At 47.1% G+C, this 17,234-nt stretch overlaps 1 protein-coding gene across 1 annotated transcript in view; it reads right to left on the reverse strand.

Moving 5' to 3' along the window:
* The window catches only part of LOC138249944 (amine oxidase [flavin-containing] A-like), a 468,327-nt gene that overhangs the window by 104,611 nt on the left and 346,482 nt on the right, over positions 1-17,234 (reverse strand). The window contains exon 6 of the mRNA XM_069204200.1: positions 15,568-15,709. Coding sequence (XP_069060301.1) covers positions 15,568-15,709 — 142 coding nt within the window. The remainder of the gene's footprint in view (positions 1-15,567; positions 15,710-17,234) is intronic.

Consider the following 17,234-nt stretch of genomic DNA (forward strand, 5'->3'; position numbering starts at 1 on the left):
GTTCTGCAGTCAGACAATCTGCCAAAACTACTCCCTCCACTAAAGCATTGGTTTCAGTGGTGGAAAAGAGATCAGGGAGAGGGTCACTCTCTTCTTCCTGTCCCTCATCTATTGCCATGAGCAGGGTGAGATCAGCCCTGTCATAATAGGGTTTCAGGCGGTTGACATGAATCACCCTAAGGGGACTCCTGGCAGTGCCCAGGTCTACCAGATAGGTAACCTCACCCTTATTTTCAACAATTAGATGGGGTCCACTCCATTTGTCCTGGAGTGCTCTTGGGGCCACAGGCTCCAACACCCACACTTTCTGTCCTGGTTGGTACTGGATCAGAACAGCCTTCTGGTCATGCCATTGCTTTTGCAGTTCCTGGCTGGCCTGAAGGTTTTTACTGGCCTTTTTCATGTACTCAGCCATTCTGGATCTTAGGCCAAGTACATAGTCCACTATGTCTTGTTTGGGAGCTTTTAAAGGTTGTTCCCAACCCTCCTTCACAAGTGTTAGTGGACCTCTTACAGGGTGTCCAAAGAGGAGTTCAAAGGGGCTGAAGCCCACTCCTTTCTGGGGTACCTCCCTGTAAGCAAAAAGGAGGCAAGGTCACAAGACATCCCATTTCCTCCTGAGTTTTTCAGGGAGTCCTATTATCATACCTTTGAGAGTTTTATTAAACCTCTCTACCAGTCCATTAGTCTGTGGATGATAAGGAGTGGTGAACTTGTAGGTAACACCGCACTCCTTCCACATTGCTTTCAAGTAAGCAGACATGAAGTTGCTACCCCTGTCAGATACAACCTCTTTAGGGAAACCCACCCTGGAAAAGATTCCCAAGAGGGCCTTTGCCACTGCAGGAGCTGTAGTGGTCCTTAGAGGAATTGATTCAGGATATCTTGTGGCATGGTCCACAACCACCAAGATAACCCTATTGCCTGAAGCAGTAGGAGGGTCAAGGGGGCCAGCTATGTCAACCCCTACCCTTTCAAAGGGCACCCCAACCACAGGTAGTTGAATAAGGGGAGCCTTTGGAGTGCCACCAGTCTTGCCACTGGCTTGGCAGGTCACACAAGACTTGCAAAAATCTTTGGTGTCCTCTGACATCCTAGGCCAGTGAAACAGGGGGACAAGCCTTTCCCAAGTTTTGATCTGGCCCAAATGCCCAGCCAAAGGAATGTCATGTGCAAGAGTTGGGAGGAACTCTCTGTACTGCAGGGGAATGACCAATCTCCTGGCTGCTCCAGGTTTTGGGTCCCTTGCCTCGGTGTACAAGAGGTTGTCCTCCCAGTAAACTCTATGTGAGTCACTGACATCCCCATTTTGCTGTTTGACAGCTTGCTGTCTGAGACCCTCTAATGTGGGACAGGTTTGCTGTGCTACACTCAGCTCCTCCCTGGCAGGCTCCCCTCCACCCAAAAGCTCAGCAGTGTCTGCTGCCAGCTCATCTGGTGAAGGTTCTGCACAGGGAGGAAATTCTTCTTCCTCAGAAGGAGAATCATCTGTAGAGGGAGGGATAGTGGGTAGGGATTTACCCTTGATATCCCTAGCTTTAGGGAGCACTTGGTCCATTGTTCCAGGATCCAAGTTACCTTGTCCTTTTTGCTTTTTGGCCTGAGCCCTTGTCAAAGCACAAATATGCCCAGGAATGCCCAGCATTGCTGCATGAGCCTCCAACTCCACTTCTGCCCAAGCTATTGTGTCTAAATCATTTCCTAGTAGACAGTCTACAGGTAAATCTGAGGCAACCACAACTTTCTTTGGACCAGTAACCCCCCCTCACCCCCCCCCCCCCAAGTTGAGATTCCCAACAACAATGGGGTGGCTAAGAGTGTTGTTATGAGCATCTGTCACTCAGTACTGGTGACCAAGTAGGTGTTTTTCAGGGTGGACCAGTTTCTCTATTACCATGGTAACACTGGCACCTGTGTCCCTGTAGGCCTGAACCTCAACACCATTTATTAGGGGAAGTTGGTTGCTTGTACTTATTTATATTAAGGGGACAAGCAACCAAGGTAGCCAAATCAATGGCACCTTCAGAGACTAACACAGCCTCTGTGGTCTCCCTAACAAGACCAACCCCAACTACATTACTAATAGTGAGCACAGCTACTCCCTTGGATTGGCTATTTGTAGGTTTGCTCCCACCACCACTGCTATTACTAGGGGCACTAGAATTTGCAGCAGGGGTTGTGGTAGTGGGAGGTTTGGTGTTTTTCTTTGGACAACTGGCATCCGTTGTCCAATGGCCTTTGACTTTACACAAATAATACCAAGGCTTTTTAGGTTGATTATTGGAAGAGGGTTTTGACCCACCACCCCCACCGGAGGATTTTTGTGGGCCTGATGAAGACTCAGTTTTACTTTTGCACCCACCCTTGTCAGAAGACTTACCATCCTTCTTCTTGCCATCCTTGTCACCCCCTGTATGAACTTTTCTGTTCACTCTTGTTCTGACCCATTTGTCTGCCTTCCTTCCCAATTCTTGGGGAGAGTTCAGATCTGAGTCCACTAGATATTGGTGTAACAAGTCAGACACACAGTTATTCAGAATATGCTCTCTCAGAATAAAATTATACAGGCTTTCATAGTCAGATACCTTACTGCCATGTAACCACCCCTCCAAGGCCTTCACTGAACAGTCTACAAAGTCTGTCCAGTCTTGTGAGGACTCTATTCTGGTGTCTCTGAACTTAATCCTGTATTGTTCAGTGGTTAAGCCAAATCAATCCAAGAGTGCATCCTTCAAAACTGCAAAATTGTTAGCATCACTTTCTCTAACAGTAAGGAGCCTATCCCCACCCTCTCCAGTGAAAGATAGACACAATATAGCAGCCCACTGCCTTTGAGGGAACCCCTGTACCATACAGACCCTCTCAAGTGCAGCAAATCACTTGTTTATGTCATCCCCCTCCTTGTAAGGGGGGACTATCTTGTGCAGATTCCTGGAATCATGCTCTCTAACAGGATTACTATCAGGAATACTGCTGCTGCCACCATGGGGTCCTAACCCCAACCTCTGTCTCTCCTTCTCAATGTCTTGGGATTCCCTATCTAAGGCCAGCTGTTGCTGTTTAAGCTTCAGTCTGGTCTCTTCAACCATAAACGTTTTGAGTTCCCTTTCTAACAGGTTATCCTCAGAGTGGGTGGGTTGGGAATGCTTGGACACAGAAGACAAGTTTGAAACAACGGAGGGGGATCTGACCCTATTTGTCTGGACCCTGGTAACTTGGCCTCTAAGAATAAAGACTTCCCTACTGTGATGGGAACCTCCATTACTACCAACATTACTGGGTGTCCTGCTAGGGGGCTGATCCTGTTCAGAACCCTCCCCACCTCCCTCAAGGAGATCCCCTGAGTCAGAATGGGAACCTTCTATTAACCTCTCATTTGATGTGCCTGCTTGGGACTCATCATTTACAATAAGCATGTTAAATAGAAACTCTTTGTAGGGTTCTCTCCTATCACTAAACCTCTATCTAAGGAGAGACTCCTTAGGCTCTTGTAATTCAAATTGTCATAAGTAGTATTGACCATTTTAAGAGTTGAATCTTCTACAGACATGATAGCAAAAGGTTTAGAGATAGTGAGAAGGAAGAAAAAGTTTCAGAACTTTTTAAAGAACAGAGAAAAATAACTTTTTCTAACTTTAGAAAACTTTTAGAAGTTTTAGAAAACTTTTCAGAATTTGTAAAAAGTTTAAGAGGAGAAAAGCTAAACTTTTTGGTTAGCTGTACATACACTGAACTGTTTTGTATGTTATTCTCTTATGAAAAGTACACAATGACAAAGTGGTAAGTAGTTACAAGTACTTATCCCACCGCTGCACAACCAATGTAGGAGGCTGGCCTGGCTTGTAGTGGGTACCAGAGGTACTTCCACCTTGTGCCAGGTCCAGTTATCCCTTATTAGTGTAGAAGAGGTGTTTCTATCCAGCTTAGACTGATAGAAGGTAGCTATGGCAAAGCAGCTCAGGCTGAACTAGGAGACATGTAAAGCCCCTACTATACCACTGGTGTCATATGCACAATATCATAAGAAAACATAATACACAGTTACTAAAAATAAAGGTACTTTATTTTTATGACAATATGCCAAAAGTATCTCAGTGAGTACCCTCAGTATGATGATAAGTTATATACACAAGATATATGTACACAAAACCAAAATTAGGTAAGTAATAGCAAGAAACGTAATGCAAACAGTGTAGAATTACACTAGAGTGCAATAGGAGCACATAGGTATAGGGGCAACACAAACCATATACTCCAATAGTGGAATGCGAACCATAAATGGACCCCAAACCTATGTGAGCTTGTAGAGGGTCGCTGGGACTGTAAGAAAACAGTGAGGGTTAGAAAAATAGCCCACCCCAAGACCCTGAAAGGTAGGTGTAAAGTGCACCTACTACCCCCAGAGAGCAAAGAAGTCGTGATAGGGGGATTCTGCAGGAAGAACAAACACCAGCAATGCAACAACAGTGGATTTCTGGACCTGAGTACCTGTAAGACAAGGGGACCAAGTCCAATAGTCGCGACAGTGTCGAGAGTGGGCAGGAGCCCAGGAAATGCCAGCTGAGGGTGCAAGGAAGCTGCTACCTGTTGGAAGAAGCTTGGAGGTCTGCAAGAAAGAAGAGGACTAGGAACTTCTCTTTTGGAGGATGGATGTCCCACGTCGCAATGAAACTTGCAGAGGTGTTCCCACACAGAAAGGCCGCAAACAAGCCTTGCTAGCTGCAAGGGTTGCAGTAGAGGTTTTTGGGTGCTGCTGTGGCCCAGGAGGGACCAGGATGTCGCCACGTGGAGGAGGAGACAGAGGGGGCGCCCAGCAACTCAGGGAGCCCTCACAGAAGCAGGCAGCACCTGCAAAAGTACCTGAACAGGCACTTGGAAGGAAAGTGAACCGGAGTCCATCCGAAGTCACATAAGGGAGTCCCACGATGCTAGAGGACAACTCAGAAGGTTGTCCACTGCAGGAAGGAGTGCCGGGGACCCAGGCTTGGCGGTGCATGAAGGAAATCCTGGAAGAGTGCACAGGAGCCGGAGCAGCTGCAAATCACGCAGTACCCAGCAATGCAGTCTAGCGTGGTGAGGCAAGGACTTACCTCCACCAAACTTGGACTGAAGAGTCACTGGACTGTGGGAGTCACTTGGACAGAGTTGCTGAGTTCCGGGACCATGCTTGTCAGGATGAGAGGGGACCCATAGGACCAGTGATGCAGTCTTTTGGTGCCTGCGTTAGCAGGGGGAAGATTCCGTCGACCCACAGGAGATTTCTTCGGAGTTTCTGGTGGAGGGTGAAGGCAGGCTACTCCCAGAGCATGCACCACCTGGAAACAGTCGAGAAAGCTGGCAGGATGAGGCGCTACAATGTTGCTAGTAGTCGTCTTGCTACTTTGTTGCAGTTTTGGAGGCATCCTGAGCAGTCAGCGGTCGATCCTTTGGTAGAAGGTGAAGAGGGAGATGCAGAGGAACTCTGGTGAGCTCTTGCATTCGGTATCTGAAGAATTCCCCAAAGCAGAGACCCTAAATAGCCAGAAAAGGAGGTTTGGCTACCAAGAGAGGTAAGAGCCTATAAGAAGGAGCCTCTGACGTCACCTGCTGGCACTGGCCACTCAGAGCAGTCCAGTGTGCCCCCAACACCTCTGTTTCCAAGATGGCAGAGGTCTGTGACACACTAGAGGAGCTCTGGGCACCTCCCCTGGGAGGTGCAGGTCAGAGGAGTGGTCCCCTTTCCTTTGTCCAGTTTCGCGCCAGAGCAGGGCTGGGGGATCCCTGAACCGGTGTAGACTGGCTTATGCAGAGATGGGCACCATCTGTGCCCATCAAAGCATTTCCAGAGGCTGGGGGAGGCTACTCCTCCCCAGCCTTCACACCTATTTCCAAAGGGAGAGTGTGTAACACCCTCTCTCAGAAGAAATCCTTTGTCCTGCCTTCCTGGGCCAGGGCTGCCTGGACCCCAGGAGGGCAGAAACCTGTCTGAGGGGTTGGCAGCAGCAGCAGCTGCAGTGGAGACCCCAGAAAGGCAGTCTGGCAGTACCCGGGTACTGTGCTAGAGACCCGGGGGATCATGGAATTGTCACCCCAATACCAGAATGGTATTGGGGTGACAATTCCATGATCTTAGACATGTTACAAGGCCATGTTCGGAGTTACCATTGTGATGCTATACATAGGTAGTGACCTATGTATAGTGCACACGTGTAATGGTGTCCCCGCACTCACAAAGTCCGGGGATTTTGCCCTGAACGATGTGGGGGCACCTTGGCTAGTGCCAGGGTGCCCACACACTAAGTAACTTTGCACCCAACCTTCACCAGGTGAAGGTTAGACATATAGGTGACTTATAAGTTACTTAAGTGCAGTGGTAAATGGCTGTGAAATAACATGGACGTTATTTCACCCAGGCTGCACTGGCAGGCCTGTGTAAGAATTGTCAGAGCTCCCTATGGGTGGCAAAAGAAATGCTGCAGCCCATAGGGATCTCCTGGAACCCCAATACCCTGGGTACCTCAGTACCTTATACTAGGGAATTATATGGGTGTACCAGTATGCCAATGTGAATTGGTAAATTTAGTCACTAGCCGGTTAGTGACAAATTTGGAAAGCAGAGAGAGCATAACCACTAAGGTTCTGGTTAGCAGAGCCTCAGTGAAACAGTTAGGCATCACACAGGGAACACATACAGGACACATACTTATGAGTACTGGGGCCCTGTCTGGCAGGGTCCCAGTGACACATAGACTAAAACAACATATATACAGTGAAATATGGGGGTAACATGCCATGGCAAGATGGTACTTTCCTACACAAAGAAGCCAGGATGACTTCTGCAACACTGTGTCTTCAGCTCCTGCCAGCAACTGCAACTGTTTCCAGGTGGTGCATCCTCCGAGGACTGCCTGTCTTCAGCCTGCACCAGAAGAACTGAAGGAATCTCCCGTGGAGTGACGGAGTCACTTCTCTGCTTCAGCAGGCACCTCGCTACAGCAACGATTGTGGCGTGGGTCCCCTCTCCAGATGACGAGCGTGGATCCAACAACAGGGGTGGTGGACTAAAGTGACCCAGACAGTCCCAAGGTCCAGCTGTCCAACTTTGGTGGAGGTAAGAGCTTGCCTCCCCAAGCAAGACAGCACCCCGTGCACTGCGTGTCTTACAGTTGCTAAGGCGTGTGTGCGACCTTCCAAGAGGTTCTTCGTGCACAGCACAGCTTAGGCCCCCAGCACTCAACCTTGCGACGCACAGCTTCCTGAGTGGTTCTCCAGTGGCGTGGGATCCCTTTGTGTCATGCTATGTGGGCCTCCATTTGCACCTTCTTTGTCCCCGTGCTGTGGGACTCCTGTGAGCGCTGCCTGGTCTTCTGAGAGCTCTCCGATTTGCTGAGAGCTCCCTCTGCCTCCCCCTCCTGGGTAGAGGCCACCAGGTCCCTCCTGGTCCCGGGCAGCGCCATTTTCCTCTAACCGTGAGCTTTGCGTGCGCCAAGGCTTGTTGGCGGAATCCAGCTTTGCAAACCAGACTGTAATCACCCATCCGGTGTGGGACATGTTCTGAACCAACCAGGAACCCACATCTGTCTTCTTTCGTTTTGGATGCAATTAGCAGATCATCAATGTATTGTACTAGAGTCAAACTAAAAGGCAATTCGAATGATTCCAAGTCCCTCTTCAATATCTGATTGAAGATGGAAGGTGATTCAGAAAACCCTTGAGGAATTCGACACCAACTGTAAACCTTGTCCAGGAATTTGAAACTGAAGAGAAATTGGCTGTCCTCATGAAGAGGCACCGAAAAGAATGCTTGAGTCAGGTCCACAACTGTGAACCACTCTGCATCACATGGAACCTGAAACATAATCACGGCTGGATTCGGCACTATGGGGCAACATTTTACCACAATCTCATTAACTTTTCTCTGGTCTTGAACAATTCGAACTTTCCCACAAGGCTTTTTCAGACCCATTATTGGTGAATTACATTCGCTGCTCATCACTTCTCTTAGGACTCTTTGCTTTATAAAGTCTGCAATTATCTGCGTCACCTGTATAAGGACATCTGGTGCCATGTGGTAGTGCGGTACCTGGGGAAACACTGCATTTGGCTTTACCTCTACTTTGACTGGTTGTACTCCTTTTATTAGTCCCACTTCCTTTCCTGTCAAGTCCAACACTTTCTCTGTCACAGTTCCCTGTAATTCGGCTGGTAAGTCAGTCACTGTGAACATCGGGAAGAAGGTTATCAAAGGGTACTCCTTATTTGCCGTCTCCGTCTCTGGCTCTGAGATCTGACCATCGTCCCCTTCATCATCACTGTTTGCCTGCACCTCAATCCCTTCATTGGAACAAGTAATTGAACACCTTGTCTTACACAGTAAGTCTCTTCCCAGTAGGGATACGGGACTCGAGTCACAGACTACAAATCTATGTAATCCCTGGAAGGTACCAATCTCAACTTGGACCGGATCTGTAATCGGATTTGTCAAGAACTGGTTTGCTACTCCTACCACCCTTATGGTATGCCCCAAAATTGGCAATTTCGGAACCTCTGCACTTCTGACTGTAGAGCGTGTAGCTCCTGTATCAACTAGGAACGAAACCCTATGACCCATCACCTTTCCCTCTACATAAGGTCCCCTCTGATCTACTTCTAGGGACGCTGCAAGCCTGCACTCCTCGCTATCTGAATAATCATCCGACCATTCATCATTTATTCCATCCTCACTAGGCAATGGGAACTGTTGTACTGTATTATTTTGACTCATTGTTTGACCTGTGACTTGTTGAGGAAGCATCACCTGTTGCTGTCCCATTGGAGCTAATGGTAACTGCATTTGCTGTCTAGGTACCATGAGAATCTGCTGTTGTACCTGCTGCATCTGTGCTGGTTGAACACGTGGCATTTGCATTTGTTGCATGGGCTGGAGACCCTGCATCTGCACCATGTTATTCTGGAAGTTCGGATTTTGACCCCTAACTTTTGGACCCCTCACTTTTTGAAATGTACCGACATCACTGCTTTGTGGAGTAACACCATCCTACACCATCATTGGGCACTCCCACTTCCAGTGTCCCACGCCCCCGCACGTGTGACATGGTAACACCTTTTTCATCCCTTGCACGTCATTTTGAACCACAACGGTATTCATATCTGGACCGCGGTTCACAAAACCTCCTCGACCTCATCCTCTCGGTTGTGCCTGAAACATTCCATTTCCCTGCGGTTGCTGCTGTACCATCTGCTGTACTCCATTTCCCTGCATCCCTGCTTGCGCTACGTTGATTTGCATCACCGTCACTTTCTCCTTCAACTTTCTCTGTTTCAGTTCAATCTTGTCACTACAGTATTTCGCATACTGTAACACCTCATCAATCGGCTTTGCTTGCCAACAGATCAAATGATCCTTAATCATCTGGCTAATCTCCGGTCTCAGCCCTTCAACAAATCTGAAAACAAGATGATTCATGTCTTTCAGTTCTATGACCTCAGTGCCACTAGAGTGTTTGAATGCCTTCAGCAAACTCTCATAGTAAGCATGTATCGACTCTTTGCCCTCCTGTGATGTTCAATCAATTTTCTGTCAATCATTAACCTTCGGCAACACCTTCTGTTTCAAAAACTCAGTCACCTTATGATAATACCTCATCACTTCAGAAGACGGTGCTCCAGTAATTTTGTCCCTTGACGGTTCCTCTGTCGGCCAATCCACACCACTCTTGCATTCAAGCCACAAATCTGCTGGAACTATGATCCCAAACAGGGTATTCAAGTCTTCCCAAAGACATTTCGCAAGCTTCACAAACCTGTCCGTCTGCTGGTACCATTCTATCGGCTTCTCCCTCATCCTGGGATAATCATTTGTGAATGACAGGATGTCACCCCTAGACCACGGTACATGGACTAGGACCCCTCCAGCTGTTTCTCTCATTGGTAAAATTTTTATTGTCCCTGTGTCTGGTGCAGCTTTCGCCTGCTTCGGTTCCGGGCCGTCACCTTTCTCTTTATCTCTCTTCTTTGCCCATCTGCCTTCCCACTTCTCTAATGCTCCCCAGATTTGAGCACTCTGCAATATCTCTTTAAGATGTGTCTTCATTCCGGTGGATCTCATGTGATCAAAATCTTTAGGTTCAAAGTCTAATCTATAACTCCTCTTCAAATGCTTAGTTTTGTCTAAGTCTATGCCGTATTTGTCTGCTAGGTTTGCCAACCTCTGATGCACCCTGCTCACTTCTTTGGAAATTTTTGGGCACAGATACCTCAATTCTGCTTCTGTGTATGACTCTAATCTGTTCACCCCCATCGTTCCTTCTAATAATTATGTGGCTTCCACCCCCAGCCTCACAAAATTCAGGTATTCCTCTCTTTCTGATCTCCCTGCAGTCACTGAAGTAGTCTGCGAAGTGTTGAGCTTGTCTAACCACTCATTCAATTGTTGCGCTGTTAAGCCTTGAAACAAGACATTTCCAGACTGCATCATTGGTGTCTGTGTCGTATTTGTACTCATTACCTGTGGGGTTAGTGTACCCAACCCTGCCTGCCTCATTGTCTCCAAAGGAACCCCAATCGGACTGAAGTCCAACAAGGATCTAGACCTTTCGACTGCCTGTCCCTCCCGGTGTCATTCCCTGCAAGTTTCCTGTAAACCCTCCCCTTATCGCCTCTTGAATCATTATTCCCTGGTCACATACGCCAGGCTAAGCTTGCGCATACAGCGGTACTGGTGGACCAACAGTAATTGGCAATGATATAGCAGCTGGTGTCTGTCCAATTCCCAAAACCTGTGGAGCATTAACTCCCATAGCTTGATTCATAATGGGTGCTGTGGCTACCGACTGCGGTCCTGCAACAGAAGTGTAACTCGGAACCACCTGTTGCTGCGGCTGGGGCAGCAATTGTGGAGTTGGCTCAATCTGCACTAACTTTGATCTCGTGTATACCCGATCAGGTGGCACCATCAGACTCGTAGTTGTCTCTAGTACTGGGACATCAAGATAGAGCCTCTGAATGGGTGGTGGCTGCAACTGTATCTGCGTATCTGGTGCAGTGGGTACACTAGCACCATTCTGTGTCGAAACTGTATTACTTGACTGTACTGTATTTATGATACCCTGGGTTTGTGTTGAATCTTCAGGACCTGCACTAGTACTTAGTCCATTTTCATTCATGGCATATGGTGGCGGGCGATCATGTAACAACTGATTAAGAAACTCATCATCGTCTGAATCATCTGCATTTGCCCAAGACTTCTGAGTCTCCTTTGGCTTACTAGAGCCCTTGTCTGTCTTACAAATGGCCTTTTTTCCCTGTGCTTCGTCTTCTTGAGTTATTGCAGGAAACATCTTAACTCTGTCTACTATTCCCCTTCTCCACATCGTGGTCTCATTATCCCATCTAGCTTCCGCTAGAGTCTTTTCTGCTTTTCTCATTGTCCTCACGAATTTCTGCTGTCTCTGTTGTAGGGCCATTAAGTCCCAAATTGCCAAAGCCTCAAACTGAGCTGGTCTCGGTAGCGGTTTTTGCTCACTTAACACCCTCTGCAAACTTTCCAAAATCCTTATATTAAATGTTCGTACTCCGGAAATGCCAAACATCCCTCTTTTTCTGTCATTTTGCACCACTGCTTTAGCCAAAGACATGGCGCGACTCCCCTCTCCTCCATCACGGTATAAGCCGGAGTATCCTCTGGCGGTGTAGGTTCCCCACACTCACTGTAATGTATGTAACTACCCTCAAAGCACTCTTTACAGCCTTGAAAAACTTCATTTTTACATCTTTTATTTCGCTTAGAATCTAATCAGGAAGTGACTTTAATTCCCAGAATACTCTTTGCCTACCTTCTCAACCAATTGCCTCTCACGGACGGCTGCCAATCCGTGTGCGACCCCTCTCGGCAACTGACCTATCTCAGCGCGGCTCCAATGACGTCACACTTACACACACTGCGGCTGACAAAGTCTTGCGGCTTGAATTCCTCACTCTCTATTCACACAAAACGAATGCAATATATTGCGAGCACTTCAACAACAAAACCCAAATTTGCCGGTTTACTACAGGAAGGGTAACACAATCACTTCAGAACTTTACAGAGATTTCACATGAAGCCTCAGCCGCTACTCTCTCCTTCTCAGATCCCGCACTCGCAAGCAGAATTTGTCCCGCAAATCCTACTCTCGACTTGTCAATGGTTCGTTCTAGTGCACTTTAGAATTTGCCAAATCTCCATCGAAGGTTGCATTCACACATTTGACTTAAACTCGACTCTTCAACCACGCCCGATTGACCTATTAAACCGCACAAATTATAACATAAACCAAGTGTCTCATACACTTCTCAATATACTCCGGAGTCTCAGACCACAACAGGTCTGTACATGACCAACAACCACGTGGACAATTTTTTGAGCACAAAGCGCCACATTCACATGAAGATTGCCAACTTCCCTACTCTCAGACTGTGGAGTACGCCCACTCCTACTAAAACATTACTTGGCCTAAACTTTATTCCAGTGGCTACAACATCATAGCAATAAAGGATTAACTTCATCCTTGTGATTGCTAAAATGCTAACTTATGAATAACAAAGCAAATAAGATGAATGATAAACAGAGGAAAGTGATTCCACTGAAGGAAGACACATCTTACGGCCCCTTCGGTTGGGTACTTTGTCAGCAGCACTGGGTCATGGAACTAGCGACGAGTCAGTGTCCGGCGGGTTGCAGGGCGAAAGCCTGGTAGTGCATGACTTGTGGACAGATTAGGCGCTGTAACTGGAGCCCTCCTCACTCTCAGGTGGAGCTGGGATATTGAGGATGAACAGGTTTTGGGTATGGATGTTCTCCAATGCAGTGGTGACCTGCATCAGCCCAAGTGTGACACCCTGGCAGCAGTTGCCATTTCTGTCTGGATACTGACAGTCCGCCTTGCCAGGGTCAATGTTGCGGCTGCCACCCTGTTGATGAACTGAGTGAATGAGTCAAACTGGACCAGGTACTGCCTGTTCCGCTGATGCTACTTACAGTGCTCCCCTCTCTTGCTGCTAGCCACTGTTCCTACCTTTTCTCCATGTTATGGAGGGACTTAACCAGGCATTGCAGCTACCTACTCACTGTTCTGAATTTCTTTGTCTGCAGGCACTGTGCGTGGAGAATCAACCTCTCCAGGACATCATACATGGGTTATGCATCTAACAGGTCTGACACCGTCTCTGGACAGCCTGCTGGGGTTTGGCCTCTGTGCTTTTGCAGTGTCCTGGGCTGAAATGTTGTCAGGTCCCTGCTTCGTGACTGACCACCATCACTTTCCACAAACTCTGGCAGTGGGGAGATGGTGGCTCTCCTGCCAGTTTGCGGTGGGGTGATGGGATGAGGGGGAGGTGGGAGGTGGTGTTGTGGGCTCAAGGACAACCTCACTGCCAGTAGCCTCTTCGACTGCCATGGGTCCTGACACATCCGACCGGTGATCAGTGGATATGCATGTATATAGGCAGTGTAAATGAATGGTTAATATTTAGCAACAATATTGCTGTGTTCTCTGCTGCATGTGTTTGTGACATGTTTGTGTTGTAAACATATGTTAGGTGTGGTCATCAGAAATCAAGGTGGCTTGCTAATGATATGTACTACAACTCCCATGATGAATTGCCTGGGTGGGCAAAGCACATCAATGGAGTAATTCATGCTAAGCTGTATGATATGTGGATTGGCTAACATTATTTTATGTATGGTACATAAAGGGAAGATGACTTATCCTGGCTGGTGTCTGCTGAAATGGAGGTGTCAATAACTGCAACTCCTGCAATACTCTCAGGTTTGAGGGTCCACTCAATAAGCGTCTCCATGGGAGTTGGAGGGGGTGTTGTGAGGTCCACTGCCTGTCCCACATCCCTCTGCCATCCTGCTGGCCAGCCTCTCATTGGCACGGGACCGCAGGGTTGTCCTCTGTGTTACTTCTGAGGAGTTTACCTTTTCCAGGATTCCACTCCAGATCCGCGTTTTCTTCTGTGGCTCAGGTACTGAAGAGGAGGCTTTCCTGAATAGTTAGTCCATGTTGGAAGCACATTTCTTGGTCAGTATCTCAGGTTCCCTCTTGGGGAATTTCACCTTTCTCTTCCTGCTGATCCCAGAGTCCTTGTTCCCAACTTTAGCAGCCATGGTATTCATTGGAGATGGTGTGTTGTACTGGCAGCAGTGATGTAGGGGCACTCCTTGCTTCCAGTAGGTTTTTGGGTCTCTGGCTTACGGCCACACCCTGTAATTAACCTCCACCAGGGCTCTGACATCCTCCTCCTGCATCCAGAAAGCTTAATTTCCAAAATTGTGAATTCCTATTAAGAAATCGCAAGTTTGCAATTTCCTAATTTGCGATTTCCTAATAGCGACTGTGAATCCGTAGGAATCGTTAGGAAATTGCAGGTTATGTACATTCCAATTTGCAATTCCCAGATAGCAATTTCAACAGATTCGCTACTTGAGAATTGCAAATTAGGAATTTTGTACATATGGGCCCTAATATCCTCAATTCCTGCATAAACACTGATATTAAATTGAATTAGCATGACCATTGATTGTCTTAGCCTGGGGAACAGTGATTGCTTTAAGTAAAAACACTTGCACTTGACTTATTGATTGCTAATAGATGCTTCAATGAGATCTGAGCTTCTTCTCCACAACAAATGGGCTGCTTTACTGTACAATCCTGGAGGTCAAGCGGAAAAGGATTGCTCAGGTGCTCAGGTTTGGCTCTAACAGTAGGTTTACACATCAAGACAACAGACTATGAGGCTCAGATTGCCACTATCTGAGGCTAATAACCCATGTCTGCCTTGGGACTCCTGAAGAAGTTCCCAGAAGCTCTTTTTAACCGCTCACTGTGGGAGCAACTTTTTTCTTAACATTTAGCACAGCACACTTTCTTACATTGAGCACCTACCCCTGTAGGCTTATAAAACTCACTTTAAGGGTGACTTAGCTCATAACTTTAAGGATTTCTAATTGGCAAAGCAAGTGTCCTTGCCATGTGACACTGCAGCGACTTAAACAGCAGTCCACCCACAGCAGTGGTGTAAATATACACTGCAGCCCACATCCAAAATGTAACTTTCCTGCCCCCAGGGCAATTTAGGCACTGACTTCCAATAACCTTGTGGTAAAGTTAAATAAACCAATTGGATAAATCTAATTTTACACTTTTAGTAACAGAGCGCCCACACACTCAGGAGTGAAGGGCAGTGTCAGTGCACAGAGGCATAATACAAGCAAAATAGGGTAAATGAAAGGGAAAATGAAGGGAGACCTTGTGGACAAGGCAGATTCCCTATACACAAGAAGAAAAGTGATTGACAAAAAACATAACACCTTAATTAATCACTACTTCATAAGGAAATCACTTGACCAATGCAACGAAATATTTTGGGAAAGCAGCGTAAAGTCTGCAAGGATGCACAGCCAACTTCAGAAGAGTTCCATGCATTTTAATGTTTATACAGGACACTATATAAGTACCTTCAAGCTCCAGCGAAGAAGGACTGCTGCAGTACTTAAAGAAATACAGCCATATTTAAGTGGCTGGTGAAGTGAGGAAATAACTGTACCTGTCCCCCATTGGCGACTGAAAATATTCGGTTTGGTCCACCGCAGAGCTTGATGTACCATAGGAACCAGAGTGCAGAAACTTGGTGGGTCTCAGCAGTAACATTGACATTCACAAAGGCAGTAGCAAAGCGCTTTGCATCACTGTGCAGAAAAAGAATCAGAGAATAGGCATATTAATTAACCATGTACATCATCTCACTCTTTAGCATCCACTATACAATATACATAATGCAGTGTTAGGCATTCTATTGATGTCTATGGCATTAGGCTTAAGTGGCTAAAGCATGTGAAACAAAATAGACTTAGCTGGTATGCAATATGAACTTCCCATGTGGGTCTGCTAATCACAGGTTCACAAATGATAATCAAATCTTCCTCTTCCACCATTATGTCCCCTGTCAAGCACCATATCAAAAACTGCCTACCAAAGTTAGTGGCCAAGATAGCGTACTCGCCAGATGCTTCCCAGACGCTTCCCATCTTAGCTTCCAGCCTCTGCATTTCAGCAAATGCTTCAATGTCCCTGGGGCTCTGCACTGCTGACAGATGTATAAACCCCCTCTTTGAGAAGAGGCACTGGCCCAGTGCTGACAGTCAAACAAAGCAGCGTGGACTGAGCCGGGACCCTGAGAGAGCATATGAGTAGGAGCTCTGTTCTCCCTCCCCTGGGTCCATGTTTCTGAACTGGGGAAACCCTTTTAAAAATGATTGGTCCCTATGCCCATGTGTTGAGTGATATGGCCAGCACAGAGGAGTGGTTATAACAAGATGAAGTGTGGGCTTGTGTACTATGACCCTACAACCCTTAATTCTCGACGCCCTCTTTCTTGCACCCTCATTGAGAACAGAGGCATACCCAGTGTGGTTTCCCAGGCGAGGCGGGGCCACATGAGGGTTTCACATGCCCCTAAGAAAAAGAGTCAAGGGGAGCATACAAGCTAATTTCAAAACACCAGGGTAAGACACCAGGGTCACCCTTAAGGTGTGTGAGGCTAGTGCATTGTGGGTGACATGGCCCTCACAAAGAAAGATCAGGGCATTCCAAAAGTAACTGAGAGATGAACTGCCCTAAGACTCTGATAATAGAAGATATGTCCTCCAAACTAGGTTCCAAGACACAAGAACTGCACACGTACATTAACTTAGCAGGTCAACGCACTTCAGATGGTAAGACACAGTTAGATACCCTAGGAGAGCAGAATGTAGCCATGTCCTCTGTAGCCTCCACGATAAAGCAACAACTGAGGTTGGTGCTAGAAATGTTGGAGGATCTAGAGAACTGGTCCTGAAGGGGAAAATTTATAGATATGTAGTCTGATTGAAGAGGCCCCAGAGGCTAACCTGGATGCTATCCTTACCGGCCTGTTTTCGAACATGTTTCGAGTTGAGCATGGAGGTATGCGCCTTAACAGGGTCCACAGGGTGGACCCTAAACAGTGAGGCCAGAGACAAAGATCAAGATGTATCCTGGTTAAGTGTCACTATTTTTTGGAAAATGAATACATTTTCAAGAAGGCTTGGCAATGACTTCCTTCCCAAATTCACTTGCCCAAGACACCAGGATATTCAAAAGGCCATCCTAAAGCAAAAATCAGAATTCAGGGAGGTCACTTGAATTGCTGGGAGGCATTGTCAGGTACTGCTGGACATATCCATTTAGCCTATC

This window comes from Pleurodeles waltl, chromosome 8 (assembly GCF_031143425.1).
Source record: "Pleurodeles waltl isolate 20211129_DDA chromosome 8, aPleWal1.hap1.20221129, whole genome shotgun sequence".
NCBI classification, from domain to species: domain Eukaryota; kingdom Metazoa; phylum Chordata; class Amphibia; order Caudata; family Salamandridae; genus Pleurodeles; species Pleurodeles waltl.